This window comes from Xiphias gladius, chromosome 9, assembly GCF_016859285.1.
Source record: "Xiphias gladius isolate SHS-SW01 ecotype Sanya breed wild chromosome 9, ASM1685928v1, whole genome shotgun sequence".
NCBI classification, from domain to species: Eukaryota; Metazoa; Chordata; class Actinopteri; order Istiophoriformes; family Xiphiidae; genus Xiphias; species Xiphias gladius.
The window spans coordinates 10,508,789-10,531,785 of NC_053408.1; the positions used below are offsets into that span (position 1 = coordinate 10,508,789).

The following is a 22,997-nucleotide window of genomic DNA, read 5'->3' on the forward strand; positions in this document are numbered from 1 at the left end:
GTATTGTGCTTCAATGAAGAATTAAATTTAATGTGTATCCTTAGTGAATTGGCTTCCTTGCATCAAAGAGCATTGCTGGCACTAGACTGGTAGGGTGACAGACTGTGGCTTGTGTTGTCACATTGAGCCATGTTGTCAGAAGCACATTTTTCACACATGGGGGAAGGCTTCACACTGCCACAGTTTCATTAGCCATTCAGCTGGTATGCTAAATTCCTAGCAATTTCTCCACACACCAGCAGAAAGACAACCTTTCACTGGAATCCCTCTGCAATCAGGTATGGAAAAAGGATCAGTTATGTGATTCAGCATGTGTGGAAGAGGCTGTATTACTGGTCAAGGTCATTTAAGTAATGGCAAAAGAGGAAACAGTTCCACTGTAAAAATCAACAATTAAAAAAACTGAATTTTACACCCTTTTTTAAATGCAAAGATATCACCAAAATTAAAGGACCAGTGTATAGGATATAGGGGGACCTATTGGGAGAGATGGAATATAATAGTCATAGGTATGTTTTCATTAGTGTATAATCACCTGAAACTAAGAATATTTCTGTTTTCATTATCTTAGAATTAGCCCTTAATCTCTATATAGGGATTGGGTCCTCTTCCACAGAGCCCGTCATTTTGCATCGCCATTTTTCTACAGTAGCCTAGAATGGACAAAACAAAAACTGACTCGAGAGAGAGTCTTTTGCTTTTTTACAGTACCTGAAGGCCACCATAGGTTCTCCTAAATGCTTGGACAGGGAGGGGTGAGGGGAGGGGTACTCAGTTGGTTGCAATCTAGAACCTCACCGCTACCTGCTGCTAAAATCTACACACTGGTCCTTTAATTAATTTCCAAAGATGTTATTGCAAGGGTTAATTTTAATTTTTAAAGGTCTGATAGATAGTAAATAAACTGATATACATTCTGCCTGCAGCTGTGTCTTTTGTAATACCTGTCGCTTTCTTTTTGTCACTGCAGGGTCTCAACAGGTTTTCAAGGTCACCCAGGCTCTCCCATGTGAGTTCAGTGCAGATTCAGTCTTCTCCTTCTCTCTGAGGTGTCATTATTTTGTTTATCCACAAGACATGGTTTCCTTAACACACTAGTAAGTTATGAAAATTTCACAAAGCCTGGTTTTGAATGCTGTTAAATATAGAGTAGGCGAGACCACGGCACGATTGTGGTAAGAGGTGTATTTGTAGCATGAGTTTAATTTCCTCCATTTTAGCAGTGATGCGTCTTGTTTTTCAAGGTAGAACCCCCAGTTTTTCTGGGACATACTGTAATGCTGATGAATACTGTGGGAGGGTTTGTGCAAGGAATTCCCCCTACAGGTAGAAACTCATTTGGAACAGAGAGAGCAGTTCAGTCCCTTGAGTTAGCTCGCTAACTGGGTCAATAGCTCTCCTAACGGGAAACCTTATGAGCTACTTTTCTCACTATGTACTCTATGCATTTCCCTGTATCTCCCTGCCATATTTTTCTATTATTATAGCACCGTTTACAGTGCTCACTTTGTAATTAAAAGTTGCATTTAATGTAAAACCAATTGTTTTTATTCATAAGCACACAGGCAGCTATGGTTATAGCGTAATATATTTGTAACAGGATTAAAGTCAAATGATTAAAATATAATCAACTGTAACTCCTTAATATATAAATAACACATTATTTCCTTTTTACCAGCAGCTTTTAAAATAAAAAGGTTATTATGTGCCAGGTTACTGTTTTAAGAGAGAAAGGTATTTTGAGTGGCGTTTTAAATTTGTTTAGTTTTCTAATATGATTTAATACTCTAAAATATTTTAGTTTTCATGTAATTATTATTCCTGTGTTTCCAAATTATGTTTTATTTCTGTTCTAATGTGTTTTCATATCCTCAGGGCTTGTATTTTGACAAACACAAACACAAATCAGGCAGTTTGAGGATTCGTGCACCCTTTCCGTTGTGAAAATTTTAAAAAGTGTACAGTTTTTATTGCCACATGATATGTATCTTGTTTAGCAGGAACCCAGGCTCCCCTCTATCGTGGAAACCAGGGGTGATGACCCAGACGACTCCTTCCACCTCTCGCCATCTACCCGTTCCCGTCGCAACCTCCTGCTGCCCAGCTTCAGCAGCCCTGTTCGCCGTACATCCCTGGGGAACCTCCTTGGGGATGAGTTGCGGCAGTTCAATGCCCTGCGACGCTGCCGCTCCCCCAATCTCAGCCGTGGCTTTCGTGGGCAGGGCTCATCCCCTCAGCCAACAACCAAACAAGAGCACAGCATCCCTACGTCAGCCCTGGCCCCAGCTTCAACTTCAGCCCAGGGAGAGTCAGGAGCTGAGCAAAAGCCTTCAAAGCTGCTCATCCCAACTGTCACCTGCTTTGGACCCCCAGACCTTAGTCCAAGGTATTGTGAAAACTAACATTAAATTCAGTTTCCAAAACCCAAGCAAAAAACAAGTAAAAACTCTAAACAGTCAAAATCACCTAATCACTATGATCACTATCATTCTAGGAAGAATATCAGGTTCTGTTTAGTTGAAGTCCAACTAATTTACTTTAGTATAATGAATGCTTTGGCTACGGATGTACAACAGTACACAGTAAAAATCTACTGTATGTACAGTACAGTTTGCTAAATACTAAAAGTGTTTTTTTAAAACTGTGGTGTAGGATGCACTTCCTGATTTTTTATTTTTTGACGTTCTTCGGGCCATCCTACAGCACCTCCCAGGGGATTGCAAGCTTTTGTTTCTGCTTTTTTTCTAATATGTGCCTCATTCCTTCCATATACTTGCTGCTGTGGTCTGTCTACTGTCAAAGAGGTCATGTCTAAAGTCTTCACAAGTTTCCCTCTTGTAGATCCTAATATACCAGAGCAACATCATATAGTCAAGACACTTTCTACGAAGCTTGTTTAAACTATTTATAAAGATATATAGACATAAGCATAGATATAATATTATTTTAATTTCAGTAGCTTACATTGCAGAATATAATTTGCACTGAGTGTAAATAGCACCTGTATAATATAATGCAATGCTATACAATGTAATAACAACATGCTTTTAGTAATTCTTTATGAAAACCTGATTCTTGTAATGTGTAGGCTGCCCGACAAATCATTTAGAACTTCTAGAGCACAATCAACACCTCTGACACATTATAAACAGCAATTACAAATAATAAGCTTCACAAAATAGTGTAAAGGGGTTTTTATTCCAGTGGTCATTCTGTGGTTTGGAAAATAAGACCAAAAATAAACTACCTATAATTTTCATCTATTGTTCTTATTATCAGTATATTTCATAACAGATGTTGTCATCATATCAAATCTTCACTGTGGCTGCCGCCCTGTGGTTTCACTCAAACTACACCACTCATTACGTATACCACTACTTGATGTCATAGACATCTAATCACAGTCGAATTTTGGAGGCAAAACATAGAAAGATGTTTCCTTGTGACATTTTTTTTTAAATTTAAATCTTCTTCTGTGCTATCACTGACAGTATCTCACCGAACCTTGTAGAGCACATTGTGTCTACATACTCACTCTAGTTATGATAACCTCAGAACGTCTAACATGATCTGAGGTGATAAGGTGTTGCCGTAATGGACTCCTGAAGTCATACTAGAGAAACTTGCATCACCTATTTAATGTAAATTCCGAGTATCTGCATTGTATATTTCAACAGATGTCACTGCATTTCATTACCAGAGCACCTTGTCCTCCTGCCCCAACAGTCTGTATTCATAATGTCTCCCTAATTCATTCAGTAAGTCCTAGATATGGGTAAGTGCTGGTTCAGAAGGCTCAGGTGTCCGTCCCTCCAGACTGGGCTCTTCTCCTCATGTTCAAACCCACATGGGTCTCTGCCAGCAGCAGCTCTCATGGCACATTCCTGGATTGTCTGCTGGCTCCAATGATAATTGAAAAAGCTCTACTGTTACACTAACTCCATATCCCTCCTCTTCACCCTCTCCTGCCAGGGTTGTAGACGGCATTGAAGACGATGGGCACGCGTTCCATTTCAACGTGGAGGACAGCGGGCCTAAAGCCAAAACAGGAGGCAGCACCCAAGGTAACCCAAACCGCCTCCAACTGCGAGGGTCACCTGGGTGCCAGATGGCTGGAGGTAAACTCAAGAGTTCAAACAGTGGACACCACAATACTGCCCTGCCTCCTTCTGGGGGAAATATGAGAGCGCAGAGGAGTGAAATGACAGCCAGGTGTCCAAAGAGTCAGAGAACATGTTAAAGGACAACTGAGGTCAAAGCAGGGTACTGATCATCTGGCCTGAGCTTTTACTGATGATCACTATCCTTCTAGGAAGAATATCAGGTTCTGTTTAGTTGAAGTCCCACTAATTTACTTTAGCATAATGAATGCTTTGGCTACAGATGTACAACAGTACACAGTAAAGATCTACTGTATGTACAGTACAGCTTGCTAAATACTAAAAGTGTTTTTTTAAAACTGTGGTGTAGGATGCACTTCCTGATTTTTCACTTTTTGTCGTTCTTCTGGCAATCCTACAGCACCTCCAAGGGGATTGCCAGCTTTTTGTTCTGCTTTTTTTCTAATATGTGCCTCATCGATTCCATATACTTGCTGCTGTGGTCTGTCTACTGTCAAAAAGGTCATGTCTAAGTCTTCACAAGTTTCCCTCTTGTAGATCCTAATATACCAGAGCAACATCATATAGTAGACACATATAGACACTTTCTACAAAGCTTGTGTAAACTATTTATAAAGATATATAGACATAAGCATAGATATAATATCATAAACACTATTCAGTGTAATAGCTCTGCAATAGCTTACTTAATATTTTGGGTTTAATTTGCAGCATTGTTTTATTAGATTAAATACCTGTACGCCTTAGAAAATTACCAATTCAATTAACAACTCTCTGGCACAGAGTCAGCAAACCATGACTTGAATATTGTGTTCACCCCTGACAGATACTGTACACATATGCATGCATGTACTACATGGATACATGCCGTGCTTACACATAAATGTAAGTTTGTATCCTCTGGAGTCACACCTCTTTATTTTGCTTCATATTAATACTGAAAAATCCTCCAGGTGGTGTACTGAGTTGTGTGTCACTAAGTCAGCTACTTTATTTTTCTCAACCTCTTTTTTCCAGACTCCACACAGGCAAATGCGACTTTGTTTCTGGAGACAGAGGAGGTCAGGCAGAGCATCAGTCAACTCAACCATAAGGTAAAGTACAGCTTCTTAACTTTAATTAAAATTAATGGGACCAAAGATAATCTAGCCTTCGGCTGAAATCCTCCCAGACCCAAATCAACTTTGCTCTGTATCCGTGTCATCATCTCTTCTGTCTTCTCTCTGTAAAGTATTTTGGAGAGACTGAATAAGAAATACATGAAGCATTAATGGATTTGTAATGAGAAAATACAAGCTCTGTGCTATTTTGGCAATAAAATATGAGTTCCTGTTTCAGTCTTTAGAAATGGATTCATAAGCTTTTTTCGGCCTCTCATACAATATCAGCCATGGTTGTATATTTACATGTGGAAACATACAAGGAGATCAAGTAGACTCAATCTCTGCCTTTTTTCTCGGTTTGTCCCTGCTCTCTTAATCTGAATGTAAATGGAGCGAAAGCAGGTGCAGCAAGAGTATCCAGATGGGCCCAGGTAGGTGCTGTCTGAAGTCAGTATTAATTAATCAGTAGGGCACTTCTGCAATGCAGAGGATAGCCGGGAGTGCTGACTCGACAGTCTGAAGGAAAAAGAAATTCTGATGACAACACAGCTCTACTTATATGGCCCTTCCCTGGCCCCCTTTTCTTCTTGGTTCACTGACTTGTTTACATTTTTTCTGTCTACTTTCTTCCCTCATTGCGTCAGTTACCTCAGTCTGTGTCCCTCTGGATTTCACTACTGCGTAAGGAGCCATTTCTTAGTCATAGTGGGGGCTATAAATTGTTTGGTTCTCTTTTGGGAGTTCATCGGAAAATTATCTGAAAAAAAAGTAGAATATATGTGGACATGACTCTGAGATTAAAGCTTAAAGACAGAAGCTGATTAATTTGTCAATCTGCTGGAGACTTAATTGGGTAGAACTGTTATATTTTGAAGCTGTTCCTGCGAACTTAACCAAATTTGCTAGGTGAGATAATCGAATATGCAAGGTAAGCATGACTAAACTGTGTGTACTCTCTACACAGATGGGCACATTAAACCAGGAAGTATCTGAGCTCACCAAGGGCCTGCACCATATGATGCACCTCCTCCAGGCTCACATATCCGTGCAACACTACAAATCCTCCCTCCCCTCATGCCCGTACGACGTCCAAATGGTGTCTAGCCCTTCCACAGGCCCCAACACTGGCATGTCATTCAACCTAGCATCAGCCTGCCTCCTCCATAATGATCCTGGGGGACATGAAGGCCATAGCCACCAAAGTGTCCCACCTGTTGGCCACTGGAGCTACAGTGAAGCTACTGAAACCCCAACAGAGAGCCACCACCGACCTCAGTCCTCTAGTCCACCTGCTAACTCCTGTCTTCCCCTCTCTCTAAAGTCTGCACCCAGGTTAGGCTCATGTTATGGCTCTGAGAGCATGACCACACATCTGTGGACCAGCCCGTCTCTTCTCAGCCCCAACCCAGGCTTCCAGGGTGGAAGTCCAGACCTTGCACCTCATGCTGGGCATGAAGGTTCTGACAGCAGACCTCTCAGTGCTAGCCCAAGTACCATCAGCCAGTCCCAGCCCACTTTGTGCCTGCAACCCCCCAGTGATAGTGATGAATACTCTTGCCTTTTGTCCAGTGCCCCTACAGGTACGTCCACGCACAGCTTGCTGGACCCATCACCGAGCTCTTACCCCCATCTCTGCCTGCCCTCTGAGTCCCATCTCAACTTATCACAAACTTCACATGAGGACATTTGTGTTCTGATGTCCACCCCAACATCTCATAATCTGATCCAGGATACCTCCATCTTCCAAATCGAGGACTCACACCACTCTATCCACCCTGTCTCTGCCTCTCTGCCGACATTGCCCAGCCACCCTCTTGGGTCCTCCCTGGATTCAGGGTCACCACAATCGGATGCTCTTGAGCCCCATCTCCGACTGGGCGATGCATCTGCCGTAGAACACACCAGTCTGGAGTGCCTACTGGGGAACGGGGGCTCTACGGAGAGCAGGGACAGTGAAAGTGCATCATCACGAAGGTCCAGCATCGGTGTCCAGACTCAGAGCACAGAGCAGTCGTGGTGCCTGGACCTGACAGATTAAACTGCACATGTTTCAGAGGCAAACTCACTGACTTCATTGCACCTGGAATTAAAAGCAGCAGTTATTGAAATGCAACTTCTTACAGTGTTTAAAGTGACTCTGCTGGAGATTGTCAGTGTGTGCTGTATTTTCCCCTTTTAATTCCTGGGCTCTCATATTTGTCAAACTCCATGCAATTTACATCATTTCTATGCAAAAGCATGTAATTTGTGCATTATCTTGGCTTTACTGAAGTGTGTCTTTAAAAAGAAGCTCCGAGCAGTGGATTCTAGTATATACTGTATATTTTTTCCAACATCCTCAGAGCAATTTGCAGTTGATAATACCTGTTACCTCCTTGCATGGTAAAGTTGTTTATTCTTTTTCCTAAGGAAAATGTTTCAAAATCAATGTGTAAGCATTCTACATGAAAACCTGTTGATTGTGCACACAGATACTGTATTTATATGGCAAATAGGTCAGAGTGGTTGGATGTTTTAATATACTGAGGAACAAAAACGACACATGCTTCACCTTGCATATAGGGAATAGAGTATGTGTTTTTCTCAGTTCAGCATTTTTATGTGTGAATTCAAGAGTTTTTTGACCATGAATATCTAATATCCAAACTCCACAAAGCAGTACATAGTACATAAGTTATGATTTCAGTTAAAATTCCATTGAAAATCTCCTTTTGATGATCTCCAAAAATCCTTCAGAAGATTTCAATCAATTTCTTACTTTTTCCTCATCAAGGCATTAAATATAACATTGGGAAATAGGTTTAATTGCTTTAAAAGGTGGAAAATTTCTTTCTCAACAATCCACAATTCTATAACCCAACATGGCTGCAGATAAATTAAAAATAAACACATATACACATTTAGCTGAAAAGTTGGCACCATGAAATATTTAACACTGTTATTAATTCATGAATTATGAATGCCTCCTGGGATAAAAACATAAACTCATGATACTCAACCAATATCCAAAGTATTCAGGAACTTTTATTCTTTTCAAATTATTTCTCCTTGGCTGACAAAATAAAGTATGCAGAAAATTTCTTAATGTGTCTTCTTACTGTGGTGTCACACTTATCACAATTTATGTATTTTATTCTGAAAAAGAAACATGTCAGAATTAGTAACATATACTTTGAATGACTGCTTAGGCCGGCATATAGTTTAATACACTTGTAGTAAAACTCAGCTGAAATATCTTCAGCCCTAAAAAGAACATTTGGTAAAGTCTGGCAGTTTAGTGCAATTTTGGACCAACTGTGATTTAAACTCAGAAAGAAATGCGGATGTCCAGATATTTGTGGCAAAGCTTCAGAAAAACTTGAATTCAGTCACTTTACTGTCATTGAACAGGAGATAATAAGACCTTTTGATGCATTCATCAATATCATGCTATAATTTATGTTGGAAAGGTTGTTGTCGATGATTCTCAAACTCCAAAGTGGTTTTGCAGAAATGTTTTTGATTAGGACTTTATCTAGTTTATATAACGAGATACAGTCACAAATTTCATAACATGTGAGAGTCAGTTATGGCTGTAGTATAAACATGTTCAAATTTGAGTGGTATTCACTTGTTAGCAAAAATAGATCAATAAAAAGAATTACAGTCCCAGATAGCAAAATCTCAGTCTACAGTTGTTTAGTTTATGCCACGGATTTTAGAGAAAATCCGATTATAAGTTAATTTTTAAAAAAAAAGGTAAATAAAAAAGAAGTTAAATTTACATTGAATTAGTTGGAATTTGGGCAACTTGTTTAATCTTTAAGATGATTGAAATGTTTTTCTCGTCACAAATTTGTCAACTAACAGCAGATGCTATTTTAACGTATATTAGTGCACTGCCTTTTCAAACCCGACAACAATCTCAACCTCAGAGGTGGGAAAGGTTGGCTGCATATCAGTACTGCCTCCTTGTTGCTATGCGATTAAAGTATATTATTCTACAGAACCCCTCTCCCCTAGTCCACCTCTTAATTTGTGAAATCTGTGGGAAGAACAGATCAACACAGGAAGTCCCCAGCAGACTTTCTTAAAAGAAAAGAGGATTTGCTGTTGTTGTTTCTCTCATTACCCGCTGTGAATTCAATGAGTTTTTGGTGAAGGCTGGTTTATCCTTTTTTTTTTATTTGGGCTGATCTGTGTCTACTCTCAATCCGATTATATAAGCAAATGTACAGTATCTTTCATGTATTTGTCAAGAGAAGAACTAGTCTGTGAGGCTGCACAGACAAGAACTCAGGCAGCATTTTCGTCAACATCGAGATTCCTGATGACAGAAACAGCACTGACTAATGTTAATGTTAATTTAGATGTATATTTTATTCCTGCATTTTCATTTTTTCTTTCAGGGTCTCAGGGCACACGCAAGTAAATTCCAGGGAACATTCATGATTCGTGTTTATTTTTGAGTGTCACGCCCACTGGCTCAGTTTCAAGAGGTCAGTTTTAGCTGATCTCTCCTGTCAACAGTTTGTTTGCTCTCAACAAAAAAAACAAGCACATAAAGTACAGGCTATTGTATTGATTTTGTGAAACAAAAGAAAATGTTCTGTTTTCTCCTTATAATGGAGTTTGGATGATTATTAATAGTAATGTGTGTTGTTTGTGGGGTTATGGTGTTACTATGTATTGGTTTAATGTTACGCTGGACTGTTCGGGGCATTTCCTGGAAATCAGTGTTGCAAGAGTGGCTTTGGCTAGGAAAGCCAGGTTTCATCAGGGTGTACTGGAAAGGCCAGGTTTCATCAGGGTATGCTGGGAAGCCAGGTTTCATCAGGGTATGCTGGGAAGCCAGGTTTCATCAGGGTATGCTGGGAAGCCAGGGAACAATGCTCCAGTAGGACAATTCATCAGGTGAGGTACCTCTAAGTTTTTGAATATGAGGATAATAAAAGTGCTCTGACATTTAATTAGGAAAATGTGGTGTCTGATGTTCACACTTTTACCTTTTTTTTGAAAAGAGACGGGTGTGCAGTGAAATTGCATTGTGAAAACATGAAGACCGTGTTTCTTGCTCTTTTTGCAGTGTTGGTTGTCAGAGTGAGTTAACCTGCACACCTGCAGTCACCCACATTTAACTGAAATTTCAGAGTTAGTTTGCTAAAGATGGTGAGCAAGATTTTTTCCTTTTTTCCAGGTGAAGCCTTGAGGTGTTACTGAAGATCCCTCTGGAGACCTGCTACCGTCCAAATGATGTCTGTGCCAGGGTCCTCATTTATGCTGGATCCAGTATGTGCTTCAGCAGAAATCAAATGCAATAATCACAATATAGTCAACAGCCATCCAACAATAATAATAATTGCAAAAATTAGAAAACAACACATTTCTTAATGATCCATCATCAGTGCCCGATTTTGAATGGTCCTGGTCTGTCAAATTCATTTGTGAAGTCAAACATTTTCGTAAAGCATCTCAGTGACTTTACAGGACAACAACAACAACAACAACAACAACAACAACAGTTAATCTTAATGCAGGCCAACATAATAACATAAGATGCCCTGGCAAATTCCACCAAAACATAAGAAGAGCCTTAATTTGTTTATAAATAATATTCACAGTATACATCTAAATGCAGGCTCTTTATTGGTTAAGGTTAAAGTATTGTTTTGCTTATTACGAGGGGGGGACTGCTGGGCTTCTTTGGTCAAGAGTCCTCAACCTAAGATCTCCCGTTTTCAATAATCTCAGGCTGGCGAAAATCGAAGTCATCCAGCATACCTCACACTTCCCTTCTACATGAAAACTTTCTCTTTGTTTAATAGGATCTTGAGTTCAGTTTCACAGTTTTAAAACCTCTGTTTTCTATTGTTTTGATTTTTATTCTCTTTCCCCATCATAATTGTGCTTGGCTTATCTGATCATCTCGAAATTGGCAGGAGCTTTTCTGCGACGCTGTCAGTGAGTAGACTTTGTGCTAAAAAACTTGTCATCAGACCACCAAACTTAAAGCTACACTTTTCTTATATTATATTCAATAGAACTACAGAAGGTTGAATTGTAAATCCAATATTAAAAGTGCAATAAAATAAGTTACAGGAATGGATGTGATGTAATGAGTTCAGTAAAATAGTACATGAATAAGTAAAATTTCACTGCGCTACACAGGGAAGGGGAGAGGAAATGGGACAATGTTGCCAGACTTGATTTTTAAAAATATCCTAAAAATAACTGCATATTTCATCTGATTGTTTAAATGGCCAACACCAGCTGAGTTTCAGATACTTTGTTGTTTATCTTGGAACATGTCCACATCTATGCTTGGAGACATGACATACTGAGCTATTTGGGATAATAATATCTGCTAATTTGCAAAGGGGAGAGAGAGAAAGAAAAGACAACAAGTAAACTTTTACCTGTATGGATGAAAGAGCCTTCATTTGTTTGCAATAAGGCATAGTCATAGGCACAGAATACATCTAGATTGGGGCTCTTTACTGGGTAGGGTTACAGTAATGTCTTGCTTAAAAATATCTATATGACATCAAAGGTGAATCTGTTGCATAATGTGTTTTCCACAGTTAATCATCACGAGAAAACCAGATAAAAAGGAAGCCTGCAAACTGGCAGCAGACATTTGAGGTATCAACGCTCAAGTTGTACAATTTACCAGGTAAGATATGTTTAAGTTTTTGAATACGTGGATTATAAGAGCGCTCCTGACAATAGTTTTTTTTTTTAAATCTAGAGTTTGATCTTCTCACACTTTTTTCATGAAGGGACTGGTGTTGGGAGACGTGACAAACTGAAAACATGAAGCCCGTGATTCTCACCCTTTTGCTACTGCTGGTTGTCAGCCAGAGTGAGTAAACCTGCAAGCCTGCGGTGTGTTTTACCCAAATTTAACTGACATTGCAGAGTTAGTTCGATTATAAGACGGTGAACAAGATCCATCCACCAAAACACCACCACACAGCCAGCTTTGGGTGGCTCTGCAGCTATACCTGTAAATTGATATATTGTTTCTGGTGCATGTTTTTTCAGATTAAATAAGCAAATGACAATGATTTGTGGCAGTGAAAACGCAGTGTTCATTTGTATATGATGGTTGAACACGATGTGGTTTTCCTTTTCCAGCTGAAGCTTTGACGTGTCACTGTGGAGGCCTGCGTCATTGTTCAGGCCGTTTGGAGACCTGCCTTGGTTCAGGCAATGTCTGTGCCAGCGTTATTTTAAATGCCGGATCCAGTAAGTATAGGCCTTTCATTCAGTGTACTGTTCAGCCAAAAAAAAAAAAAAAAAAAAATCCTGGACAAAGTCAGATTCATTACTTTCATTGAAAACTTTCAAAAGATGTATAATGATCCATTCTGTCTTTTTCCATATTGTCACAGCTCCCAAATACTTCCAGGGTTGTTATAAATCTCGTGACTGTGAGTTGTTGAATCATCCGCCGATATCAACTTCCTTTTGCTGCAATACTGATATGTGCAACCGTTAAACGAACGTCATACAACACATCCTTCAATAAAGGAATAATCCAATGCAATGTAGTGTGTACTGCATTCTCATAATAAAAATTAAACAGCAGCTTTTGTCCTTTTTCACTTTTTATATTCCATATTATCAATGTTTTTCTTATGGTTTTGGTGTTTGTTACCTACACTGAGTTGTTGTTACAAACAAGTATTGCTATATAGATCAATTTTAGGACAGTAATTGAGCACTGCACATTTAAAGAACTGACAGTTTTATTTTGAAAAACAGATTTCAGATACTTCTGGCTGGTAAAAGGCAGGTTTTAGCAAAAGACAAAAGGTACAGTTCCAATTCTCTCAAAGTGACAACACAATAAAGGCCAATTGACACATAACAGGTCTATTTTAACACTTGTATTTTGGTATTTTCTTCTCATCAGCACCATCAGTCACACCTCTTCTAATCTTGAAGGGACTGTTGAACTTGGCCTATGAGAAACATTTCATCTTCTGGCAGTTTATTACTGGTAGAGAATTGCATGACTGTTGATATCACACAGGTCCTGCTGAGTTTTCTCTTTCTCTGTCCCATTGCACCACCTTGTGGTTGGTAAGATTCTGAAAGGAGTGTCAAAAAAAAAAAAAAAGGAAAACTCATGGTGTTTATTCCACTGTCTGTTGGTTCAGTAGATATTGCTTTATCATGCAGTGTAAATGCATGCTGTGGTATTTGTCACCCAAGTATCCATAGATTTCTTTTAACGTTTTCTTCCCCCTTTTTATTTATCTAAAATTCATTTTAACAACGTAGGACATTGCATCTGTGTGAAGCATACAGTAAATAACCCGCACAGTGGGATAAATGAAAAAAGAAAAACATATGAGAAAATATACAAAAATAGATCAAATAATGCAGTATAAAAACAAGAGAGATGCAAGAGAGCAGTCTCATATCATTTACAGAGAAGAGCTGGAGTAACTAGTACAGCAAACCTATTTTTATACTACAACACGCACACACACACACACACACACACACACACACACACACACACACACACACACACACACACACACACACACACACACACACACACACACACACACACACACACACACACACACAGAGTGCCATTACAGTGGCAGTGAGGTGGCTTCTTGTGACGGCAGACTCTCCGCTCATTTGATTGGTTGAGATACTGCATCACCTGACACACGAATATAGGAAGTATTTTGGTTACTCAAGGCGGAAGCGTATATTTTACTGAACCAGAACGTGCTTTTGCAGAATAGGAGAAAACATTGCCAAAGAGGAACGACATCAATATAACTCACAGTTTACGGGGAGAAGGGAAGATTGTTTTTCGATGCTGGTAAGAACGCCAGCGTGTTATTTGTTTCCTTTCAGCGTTTTTTTCTTGTTAGCCAATGTTAGCATGGCTGTTAGCGTTAGCCTCGCAGCTAACTTACTATTGTTTTTTTTGGGGTTTTTTGTCCGGTTACACAGTCAAAGATTTGCAGGTTCGCATGGTTTTATAATCACGTTGTTTGGAGCCTGTTGTTATTGTTTTTGTTGTTGTGTTTTAAAGTAAGATTTTAAAAAAATTTAGACTTTGCCTATTAGAACGTGATGTTGACTCCTAAAAGATGACAGTGTAAAACTGTCAGTCAAAACTTTGAAACATTTTGTTGGGTCTCATAAACACATTTGTACAGTCTGTGTTGTGCAAGCGGTTGCTCATCTAACTCTTAAAAACTTTTGCTAAATCTCAAAATTATTACAACGGCCGAACCGATGATTTTTTTAAAGGATCTTTTAAAAATGTTCAACTGAAGATTATAAACATATCATTTCTGTGCTATAGAGCTGCAGTGATTTGTCGATTAATCAGAAGAAAGTAAATCAGCGATTATTTTGATCGTTTTGTTTTAAGCAAAAATGCCAAATATTCTGCATTCAGCTTCTCAAATGTGAGAATTTGCTGATTTTCTGTGTCATATTTAATATTTTAAGGTTAAGGGCTGTTGGTCAGACAAGAAAAGCCCATTGAGGACATCACTTTGGGCTCTGCAAAATTGTGAATGCCATTTTTTCACTGTTTTTAAAACAGTTCTTAGACTAAACAATTAAATGATCAATCAAGAAAATAATCGGCAAATTAATCAATAATGAAAGCAACTGTTAGCTGCAGGCCTACTTTACTGCAATTACTAGTTACTTGTTGTATTCTGATGCCAGTATATACAGTACATGTGTAATAATAATACATCATTAACCAACATATCGGCATGGCAGATTTATCGGTCTAGCTCTAACCATTATCAGTAGTTTTAATTATTTAGAAAAGTGACGACCCTGCTGTCATGATAATTGACATTCTGCGTGATTAAATAAAAGCGTTACCAGAAATAATGCCATTATGTATTGAAAACATACTTTAGCAATAAGAATGTCTATAATGAAATTAAAATAAATAGGCCTGTACCAAATGACTATTTCCATTATCAATTAATTTGCTGATTATTATTATTATTATTATTATTATTATTATTATTATTATTATTATTAAACTGTGTTACTTTGTGGAATTGTCCTGATAAGTTGATCCATGTTTTTATTTTTCAAGGTAAACTGGGTCACTCCACCTCTGTTCGCCCAATCTGGTTCTTCCCACTAGAAGATTGATCCCTGACCTCGCTCATTAACAGTGCCTGTGTGTCCAGACTCGGCTCCTGCTCTTCACACCCTGTTAGCCGGTAACTTCAGCCCCTCTCCGGCCATCTCCATCCATAACAGTCTCTGTCTCCGTCAATGGCTGGGCGCGGTGGAGGAGCAACCAGGCCTAATGGGGCCACAGCAGCAAACAAAATCTGCCAGTTCAAACTGGTGCTGCTGGGGGAGTCGGCAGTGGGCAAGTCCAGCTTAGTGCTGCGGTTTGTCAAAGGCCAGTTCCATGAATTCCAGGAGAGTACTATTGGAGGTAGGAGACAGAAACATGTTTTTAGGCTTTTGAAAGAATACATTTCGTTAAAAAAATTAATTTGTGTCTGTCAGTAGGTAGATTGTGTTGTTGTGTGTACGATATGTATCTGTACTAGTGTCAATATAAATACGTGACTTTTCGTACTGATACTAAATGATGCTTTTGTTGATAACTCGTTTTGATAAATACAAACATATCTTTGTACAAAATGCATTTTCATTTACCAAAATGAGCCCTTAAATATTAAATTAAGTCAAAACACAAGCACTTTTACAAGAACTTTGCCTAAATAAATAAATTTAAATTTAAATCAAGAATAATCCATTTAAAGAATAAGTGAATAAGATCACAGTCAATGCCAGTTTTTGATGCTTGACCTGGGTTATATGACACTATGTTAAAACAATAGTCCTAAAAATGGCTTTTGTATCAAAGTGGCATGTGTGAAAAAGTAATATCAATATAAAAGTCTTCTTACTAGCCTTTTTGGAAACTTTCTACCGCATGTGGACCTTCAAGTTGAGATTATATTATCACCAATACTTTTCCTAAGGACAAGAATGAACTTCCATGCTCAAAACAAGTGGCGTGTTTCATTTAATTAACCTCATTTCAGCAGTTCTAAGTGCCACATGTTGGCACAGATATGTTTGTACTGTAGAGAATGGCATGGAGCTTGTGTTTAACCTTATTTGAAGTGATACACAGCCTTCAAGTGCTTGCTTACTACAAACATGAACAGGATCTTCAAGGGGGATAGAAACGTGCATCGTCCTAATATTTTATCATTCCACTTATCTTCATTGTCCTGCTGTCCTCAGCTGCCTTCCTCACTCAGACTGTCTGTCTGGACGACACCACTGTGAAGTTTGAGATCTGGGACACGGCGGGTCAAGAGCGCTACCACAGCCTGGCTCCAATGTACTACAGAGGAGCACAGGCGGCCATTGTGGTCTACGACATTACCAACACAGTAGGTTTCAGCCGCGGGGTAACAATGGGGGACAGAGTCTTATCAATCAGTAGCAATACATTGAACTCAGATGGGTTGTTCTTCAAGTAGCAGTTTTATAAAGTCTTTTAGTTTTACTTTACCTTAATGTTTTTTCTGTATTTCTGTTTGTCAAATTCATTGTTGACTCTATGGCTACTAAAGAGATATTAATAGACAGCTTCATTTTAAAGTTTAAAGACAAAATACGATGATCAGAGGTTAATGGGAATTGTAAGACACTCTACAATTTTAAGGTAATTACATCTAGTCTAAAATTAGACCTTTGAGTTTTATGAGGTGACGTCTTCAGGTCAGGTCTTAGTTGGTATACTAAGATGTGTACGTGCTGAAAAGTAAAAATGTTCCATGAAAGTTAAATATAGTTGTCATGTGAATAGGCTGGGTGAGAACAATATCAATTAAGTTTCTTGCCTGATTAGGATACTTTCGTACGAGCAAAAAACTGGGTGAAGGAACTGCAGAGACAAGCCAGTCCCAACATAGTGATTGCTCTGGCAGGCAACAAGGCAGACATCGCAAACAAGAGAGCTGTAGACCTACAGGTAAGAAGATGCATAAATATGAATCAGGGTAACAGCAAAATTATTTCAGGTATTTAAAGCCTTGTCCTGAATTTATTATATCATAAAATTGTATTAAACTTCACTGTCTTTATAATGTTCTCAGGAGGCACAAGCGTATGCTGATGACAACAGTCTACTCTTCATGGAGACCTCAGCCAAGACTGCCATGAATGTCAATGAAATTTTCATGGCTATTGGTGAGTGCGTTATTCTGATGAGTCAAATGTCCCTCTTAGCGACTCCCGCAGATCGATATTTTAGGCAGCGCTTAAGTTTCCCACCCTCTTACTTCCGCAGCAAAGTAAAATTACACACAAATTTCAATAAATGAAGGTGATGCGGCATTCCTTACTTGACCTGAATAAAAGAGGTACTGGTTAGATGGTTGGATTTTAGTTGCACTTAAAGACACAAGCTGTCAACAGGAGTCTAGAGGGTGTTGTGGGGTAAAACTGCCTAATTTATGCACACAAATTAGAAGTACTTGCTCTCAAATTAATTAATTTGTGCTCTTGAATTAACATAAAATAACAGCAATTAATAGTTTTTAAAAATTAGCGTATGTTCAAGGGATGTCAAGATAACATAGCTTTGTTTAACAGGCAAAATCTAAAGTATACCCACATATCTCTTCAAAATCTAAACAACAACTACATTAAAACCAAGCAGCTCAACAGTTTTCATTGTTGAACAGTTTTGTTGAACAGTTTTCATCTTAACTGCTCTGCAGTTAAGATTTGAAGTTTTGAAGAGATTTCAGGTAGACACGTTGTTTATTTTGGAGGCATTAATGTGGTGCTGGCGAATTTGTTTCTGTTTGTTGCCTTACGAAGAAATTACATTAATATAATGAAAATTAATTTGTAGGCACTAGACACTAAAACACAGCTGCTAGCCTGCTGGTAATACTCTCGGTGCTCCTCACTAACTAACCAGAGTAACCACAACAACCCTTTAACTTCACCTCCTACTGCCACAGTAACCTGACATTAGTTTGATTGCAAAAAATGAGTAATTCAATTAATTAATTTGAGAGCTAGATTTGCCTTTTTTTTTAAATTGTTTGCAGGAACGATTTTTTTCCTATGACACATGCTGGGCTACAAAACTGTCTATTTTTAAATTCAGTGATAGAAGCTCCTATGACTAGTGTAACCCCGTGGTCCCTAACCTTTTTTCCGCATGACCCCTTTAAAATGGAGCAGCTTGCAGTCTCTTATTATACACTGCATATATCATCTGTGTACAGTTCACTGATATTGATATTAAAATCACTCTTTGCAGTTCTTCCAAAGAGTGATTTTTACCCCCTCAGTTTGATTCATTTGAATATAGAAAAACACAGAAGAATTTTGTGTAGCAGAGCCATGTATTTTCATTTCATTCATCCTCTTAACCATCTTGTTACCCCTTGGGGAGTCCTGCTCCTCATAACTTGTATTTATAGCTAGCTGCAATGCAACTTTGAACTTTTAAATCTTAACATTTTCGATCCCGTGTCTCTTTTCCCTGTAGCAAAGAAACTACCGAAGAACGATGCTCAGGGTGGAGCTGGACAAGGTGGACGAACCCGGACAGGAGTGGATCTACAAGAAGCTGCTCCTCAGGGTCGCAGTGGCCAGTGCTGTGGTGGCGGCAATTAGCAAGTACAAAACAATGAACTTAGTGAGCGAGCCCTGAACATTGTTTTAAGAACAGCACGTAGCTAAAACACAGAGAAGCAGGAGAGAGCAGAGCCATTCGCCACTCCTGCACTTAAACTGAGATTACAGATGAGATTATCTGGATCCTCTTTGATTAAAGGAACATTTTTATAAAAATAATCATAAGCTAGAGGGAATTACCATATCCCTCACTACTTCTCCTCTGTCTTTCACCCATGTATCTTTCTACATCCCTGTTCCCCTTCAACCTCTTTCTCAGTTGATTGAATTCTGTCTTAAATGATCTTTTTTTGAGGGATGATATTGAGGTTGTTTGCCATTTTCTCTAGTTGTGTGTTTTTATGTTATGTATGTGTATGTGTGTATATAGTGTGTGTGTGTGTGTGTGTATTATATATGTTTATATATATATATATATAGAGATATATATATATATATATATATATATATATATAGATATATAGATATATATAGATATAGATATATATATAAACACATATATCTATGTGTTTATATAGATATGTGTTTATATATATATAGATATATATAGATATATGTGTTTATATATATATATATAGATATATGTGTTTATATATATATATATATATATAGATATATATATAGATATATATAGATATATATATATATAGATATAATTGCAGTTGTTTACTTTTCTACTCCCATCATTTCCCTCTACATTCATCATCATTACGAAAGATACAAATACCCAACTATTAATAATGCTGAAATTGCAAAAGGCAGAGCGATTAATGTTTTTGTCGTATTGCAATTTAGATCACAGTATTTTGTTCTTCTCTTTAGGGACCTGGACATGACACAGTTATAAGGAAAGCTCAAGACTTTGCTTATTGAAGCAGGTCATGATTTAATAGGCTACACATCTGAAGATGTTTCTGAACTGTGCAACAAATGCAATTGATTGCATTCCTCGTGTATTGATACCTGTAACACCAGAGAGTTGTCAGCCTTTTTAAAAATGAAATGTAAGAATAACTTGTAAATCTAAAAAGTAATAAATAACTTGCAAGATTAATTATGTTTTGAGTTGTTTTGCATTGTATGGTTTGGCATTGGAGGACAATTCCAATTATTACTTGCATGTTTTTAAGTCTGTTGGCAGTGCAGATTGCCTGCAGGTTGGGAGGATAGCATATTGGCCCAAATAAAAAAGGCAATTTTTTCCCCTGGAAATTACATGTGAAAAAACAGGGACATCATTACGATGTCATTGTGCGTTCAGTGTTTTTCTGACTCGGTCACTAAAAAGTCATGATTCATGTCCTGGTGAATACATTAATTAACTGATTGTTGATGAATTCCAATTTTCTTTTGGATGATAAATTGGAATCAGAAATAACATGTTTATGTCATTTACATTATTTTTAAAGATGTATTTTATAATGAATTCTTCACTATTTATAATAGAATAATAATATATAGTGTATAACATTCAGCCACAACATTGAAACCACATGTATATATCCATCAACCACGTTACATCTACATACATCTTCACATACTGAACGTATGCACAATCAGTATGTGAAACTATGAGTGAAAAATTGAAACTATTTGGTGATATGAAGATTACAATTTTTGTATATTTTCTTTTCACATTGTTGTTCCCTAATCGGAATACATTTTGTAAAAGAAAAAAAAAATGTGTGTGTACACTCTAAATATGGCTCCCACACGGCACAATAAATCACCTTGAATGGCCTCCCGGGGGCGGATTCTGGCCTGAAAAATAATAATAAAAAATAATGATAATGATGATGATATAATAATAATAATAGCAATAACAATAATTATTAATGTTAGTTAGCTAAATATGCATTTTTGTCTGCATAATGTTTTTGTCTGGTAGTCGACTTAGACACATGTCAGGATGTGTCCATGACTTCTCCTCAGGGCTATCCTTCAGTATTCCTGTGACATCCAGCCTCCCACATTCTCTGAAATTGGCCCTGAAACAAAGGTGCCTTAACAAAGGATAGGCTCTGCTGCAAATTACAGCGACTTTGTTGCTTGGCAAAATTTTTATTCTGGACTAAATACACCGATCTGACACGGAGACATTTCCGTCCACAGTGTTATTCATAAAGCTTTGTTAATTCTGGGAAAACTTTCCTAATTCATTTACTAACATATGTCCGAATCTGATTATTGGCCACATTTTCTGCAATGCAAGGATGGTTTGAAAATGACTATGAGTCTAAAATGTTCATCTGTAGGCACCTGAGATGATCGGACAGCAGAAACAGCATCAGTAAACATTTCCGTCCACTAGATGGCGGCATCACACGTGAATCCAGGTGCAAGAAGACTCTCAAACTGGTCTCTTGAATGCATGTGAAGCCCTTCGTTAATGTGTAGCCACTATCTTCGAATTAAAATGAGTTTTAAAAAAGCGAGGCAATTAGCGGATTCAATGATTAGCCAATCGACATAAAATTAATCTGCATCTATTTTGATAATCATAAGTGTTTGTGGTAGAGCTGTTTCGATGTGTAAGCGCAGTGAAGGAACAACCACAATTTAATGGCTTGAAGATAATTAGTACACAGTCAGAGTTAGCATTTGTATGCATACCCATCTTGTGTGAAGGTGGACAGTATGTAGACTGACTATGCAGAAAGCCATTACTGGCAAAGTGAGAAAAAAAAAAGCTGTCTCGCCGAGGAATTGCACTGTAGTGGTTTGCTCTCCTGATTATTCTACAGTTCATTTTGAAGCGGGGTTTCTCTGGGTTAGTGCAGCAGTTCACTTTGTTGTGATGAACGGTGCCATTTTAATAGAGGTGGCTGAAGCTCTTTGAGGTTTTAAGTCTACTAATGGAAGAAACTATAATATATTCAATCGAATCCAATGCAGGGGACATGGTGTGCCTCTGTAAACGTTTTGGAAATGTGTCTGTAGCAGTATTATGAGCATTTGAGAATGCAGAGTACCGTATCCAATATTAAAAATTATACGTACATATGCGCACTCTAGTCAGTTAAAACCGATAACCTCTAGTTCAAAAATTTAATAAGAAGATAATTATGTTGGGTTATTGTTGAACTGTTTTAGAGAGGTCTTGATTCAACTGGGAGGCTCTAGTCCGTTGAATTGTACTGCATTACACTGAGAGAGGTGTTTGTAATATTTTGTCCACCTCGATTATATCAATACATTTTTTTTGTATGAATGAAATCAGTGGTAGTAAGAGTCCAAACCAGCTTTAGTATAGTGCCTATTGTTGGTCATTTAAATGAATAATATGATATCTCGGTTAAAAAAATCATTATCTCAGAACACATTGATGGTCAGTAATGGTGAAAGGACATAATATCAAACACTACTTTAAAGTGAGACAGTAGCCAAGTTTCCATCCAAATTCAGCACAAATGTTAAACACCTTTCCAGAAAAATCAGCAAAAGAAAATGTAAATTAATGCGTGTTTCCATCCACTGCTGTCATGCGAGTATTAGGAGTTGGGTGGGAGTTGGGTTAAACAGTTTTGCATGTTAATTCTCCAATCTGGTGCTAAGCTACTGCAGAAGAAGAGGGTGCAACAAGATGACATATTTAAAAGAATGACAACCTTGTGGAAAATGTGAAGGAAATAGGGCTTTCCTTTTTCTGTCCATGTATTAAATTGAGGAAGGTTAAAGTCTCCTTATGGGACCATACGTTATGATCTGATGTTTTCGTATGCCGCTATTTTTTATCCCTCCAGTGTAGTCAAAGCTTCAGTGGACATTTAAGTCGCACGCTTCATGTACTTGGGGTGCACTGTACTTGCTAAGTCCGTTTCCGTTGAGCTTTGCCACATTTTGCTTTTATCGATACACCGACTTTTTCCACCTTAGCCAAGCACAAAAACTTGCTTGTGATAATTTAGCTTTTTAATTTCTGATGTTTCGTAAAGATTTTTTTGTTTGGACAACTTGAAAATGCACATGAAATCAGGCGGATGGAAGTGCACTTTGTGTAACCTTTGAGAGAAGAAATAACCCGTTCTTCACTCCTCCCTAAAAATGAAGAAGGACTTAAATGAAATGCACCGTTCCCTGAACTCAGCAC

The 22,997-nt window shown here is 38.1% G+C and overlaps 2 protein-coding genes and 1 long non-coding RNA gene across 4 annotated transcripts in view; all 3 read left to right on the forward strand.

Annotated features, from left to right (window-relative positions):
- The window catches only part of kcnh4b (potassium voltage-gated channel, subfamily H (eag-related), member 4b), a 37,650-nt gene extending 30,388 nt beyond the window's left edge, over positions 1-7,262 (forward strand). Inside the window, exons 12-16 of the mRNA XM_040135293.1 lie at positions 971-1,009; positions 1,998-2,386; positions 3,973-4,064; positions 5,139-5,215; positions 6,189-7,262. Of these exons, the coding sequence (XP_039991227.1) occupies positions 971-1,009; positions 1,998-2,386; positions 3,973-4,064; positions 5,139-5,215; positions 6,189-7,262 (1,671 nt within the window). The remainder of the gene's footprint in view (positions 1-970; positions 1,010-1,997; positions 2,387-3,972; positions 4,065-5,138; positions 5,216-6,188) is intronic.
- A 2,530-nt stretch (positions 7,263-9,792) lies between these two features.
- On the forward strand, positions 9,793-11,161 carry LOC120794500. The gene is made up of 4 exons (XR_005708125.1): positions 9,793-10,117; positions 10,225-10,303; positions 10,401-10,492; positions 11,143-11,161. It is a non-coding gene; the product is annotated as an uncharacterized LOC120794500 (long non-coding RNA).
- Positions 11,162-13,841: 2,680 nt separating this feature from the next.
- LOC120794782 (ras-related protein Rab-5C-like) lies at positions 13,842-19,961 on the forward strand. Of its 2 annotated transcripts, none has more exons than XM_040136095.1 (7): positions 13,842-14,054; positions 15,309-15,662; positions 16,487-16,638; positions 17,100-17,222; positions 17,347-17,440; positions 18,759-18,889; positions 19,730-19,961. In XM_040136095.1, the coding sequence occupies exons 2-6, from the start codon at positions 15,494-15,496 to the stop codon at positions 18,884-18,886; spliced, it is 666 nt and encodes a 221-aa protein (XP_039992029.1). In that variant the 5' UTR covers positions 13,842-14,054; positions 15,309-15,493; the 3' UTR covers positions 18,887-18,889; positions 19,730-19,961. The 2 variants fall into 2 exon arrangements, with proteins under 2 accessions (XP_039992029.1, XP_039992030.1); XM_040136096.1 differs by having other exon boundaries at positions 18,759-18,885.
- The last annotated feature ends 3,036 nt before the right edge of the window (positions 19,962-22,997 follow it).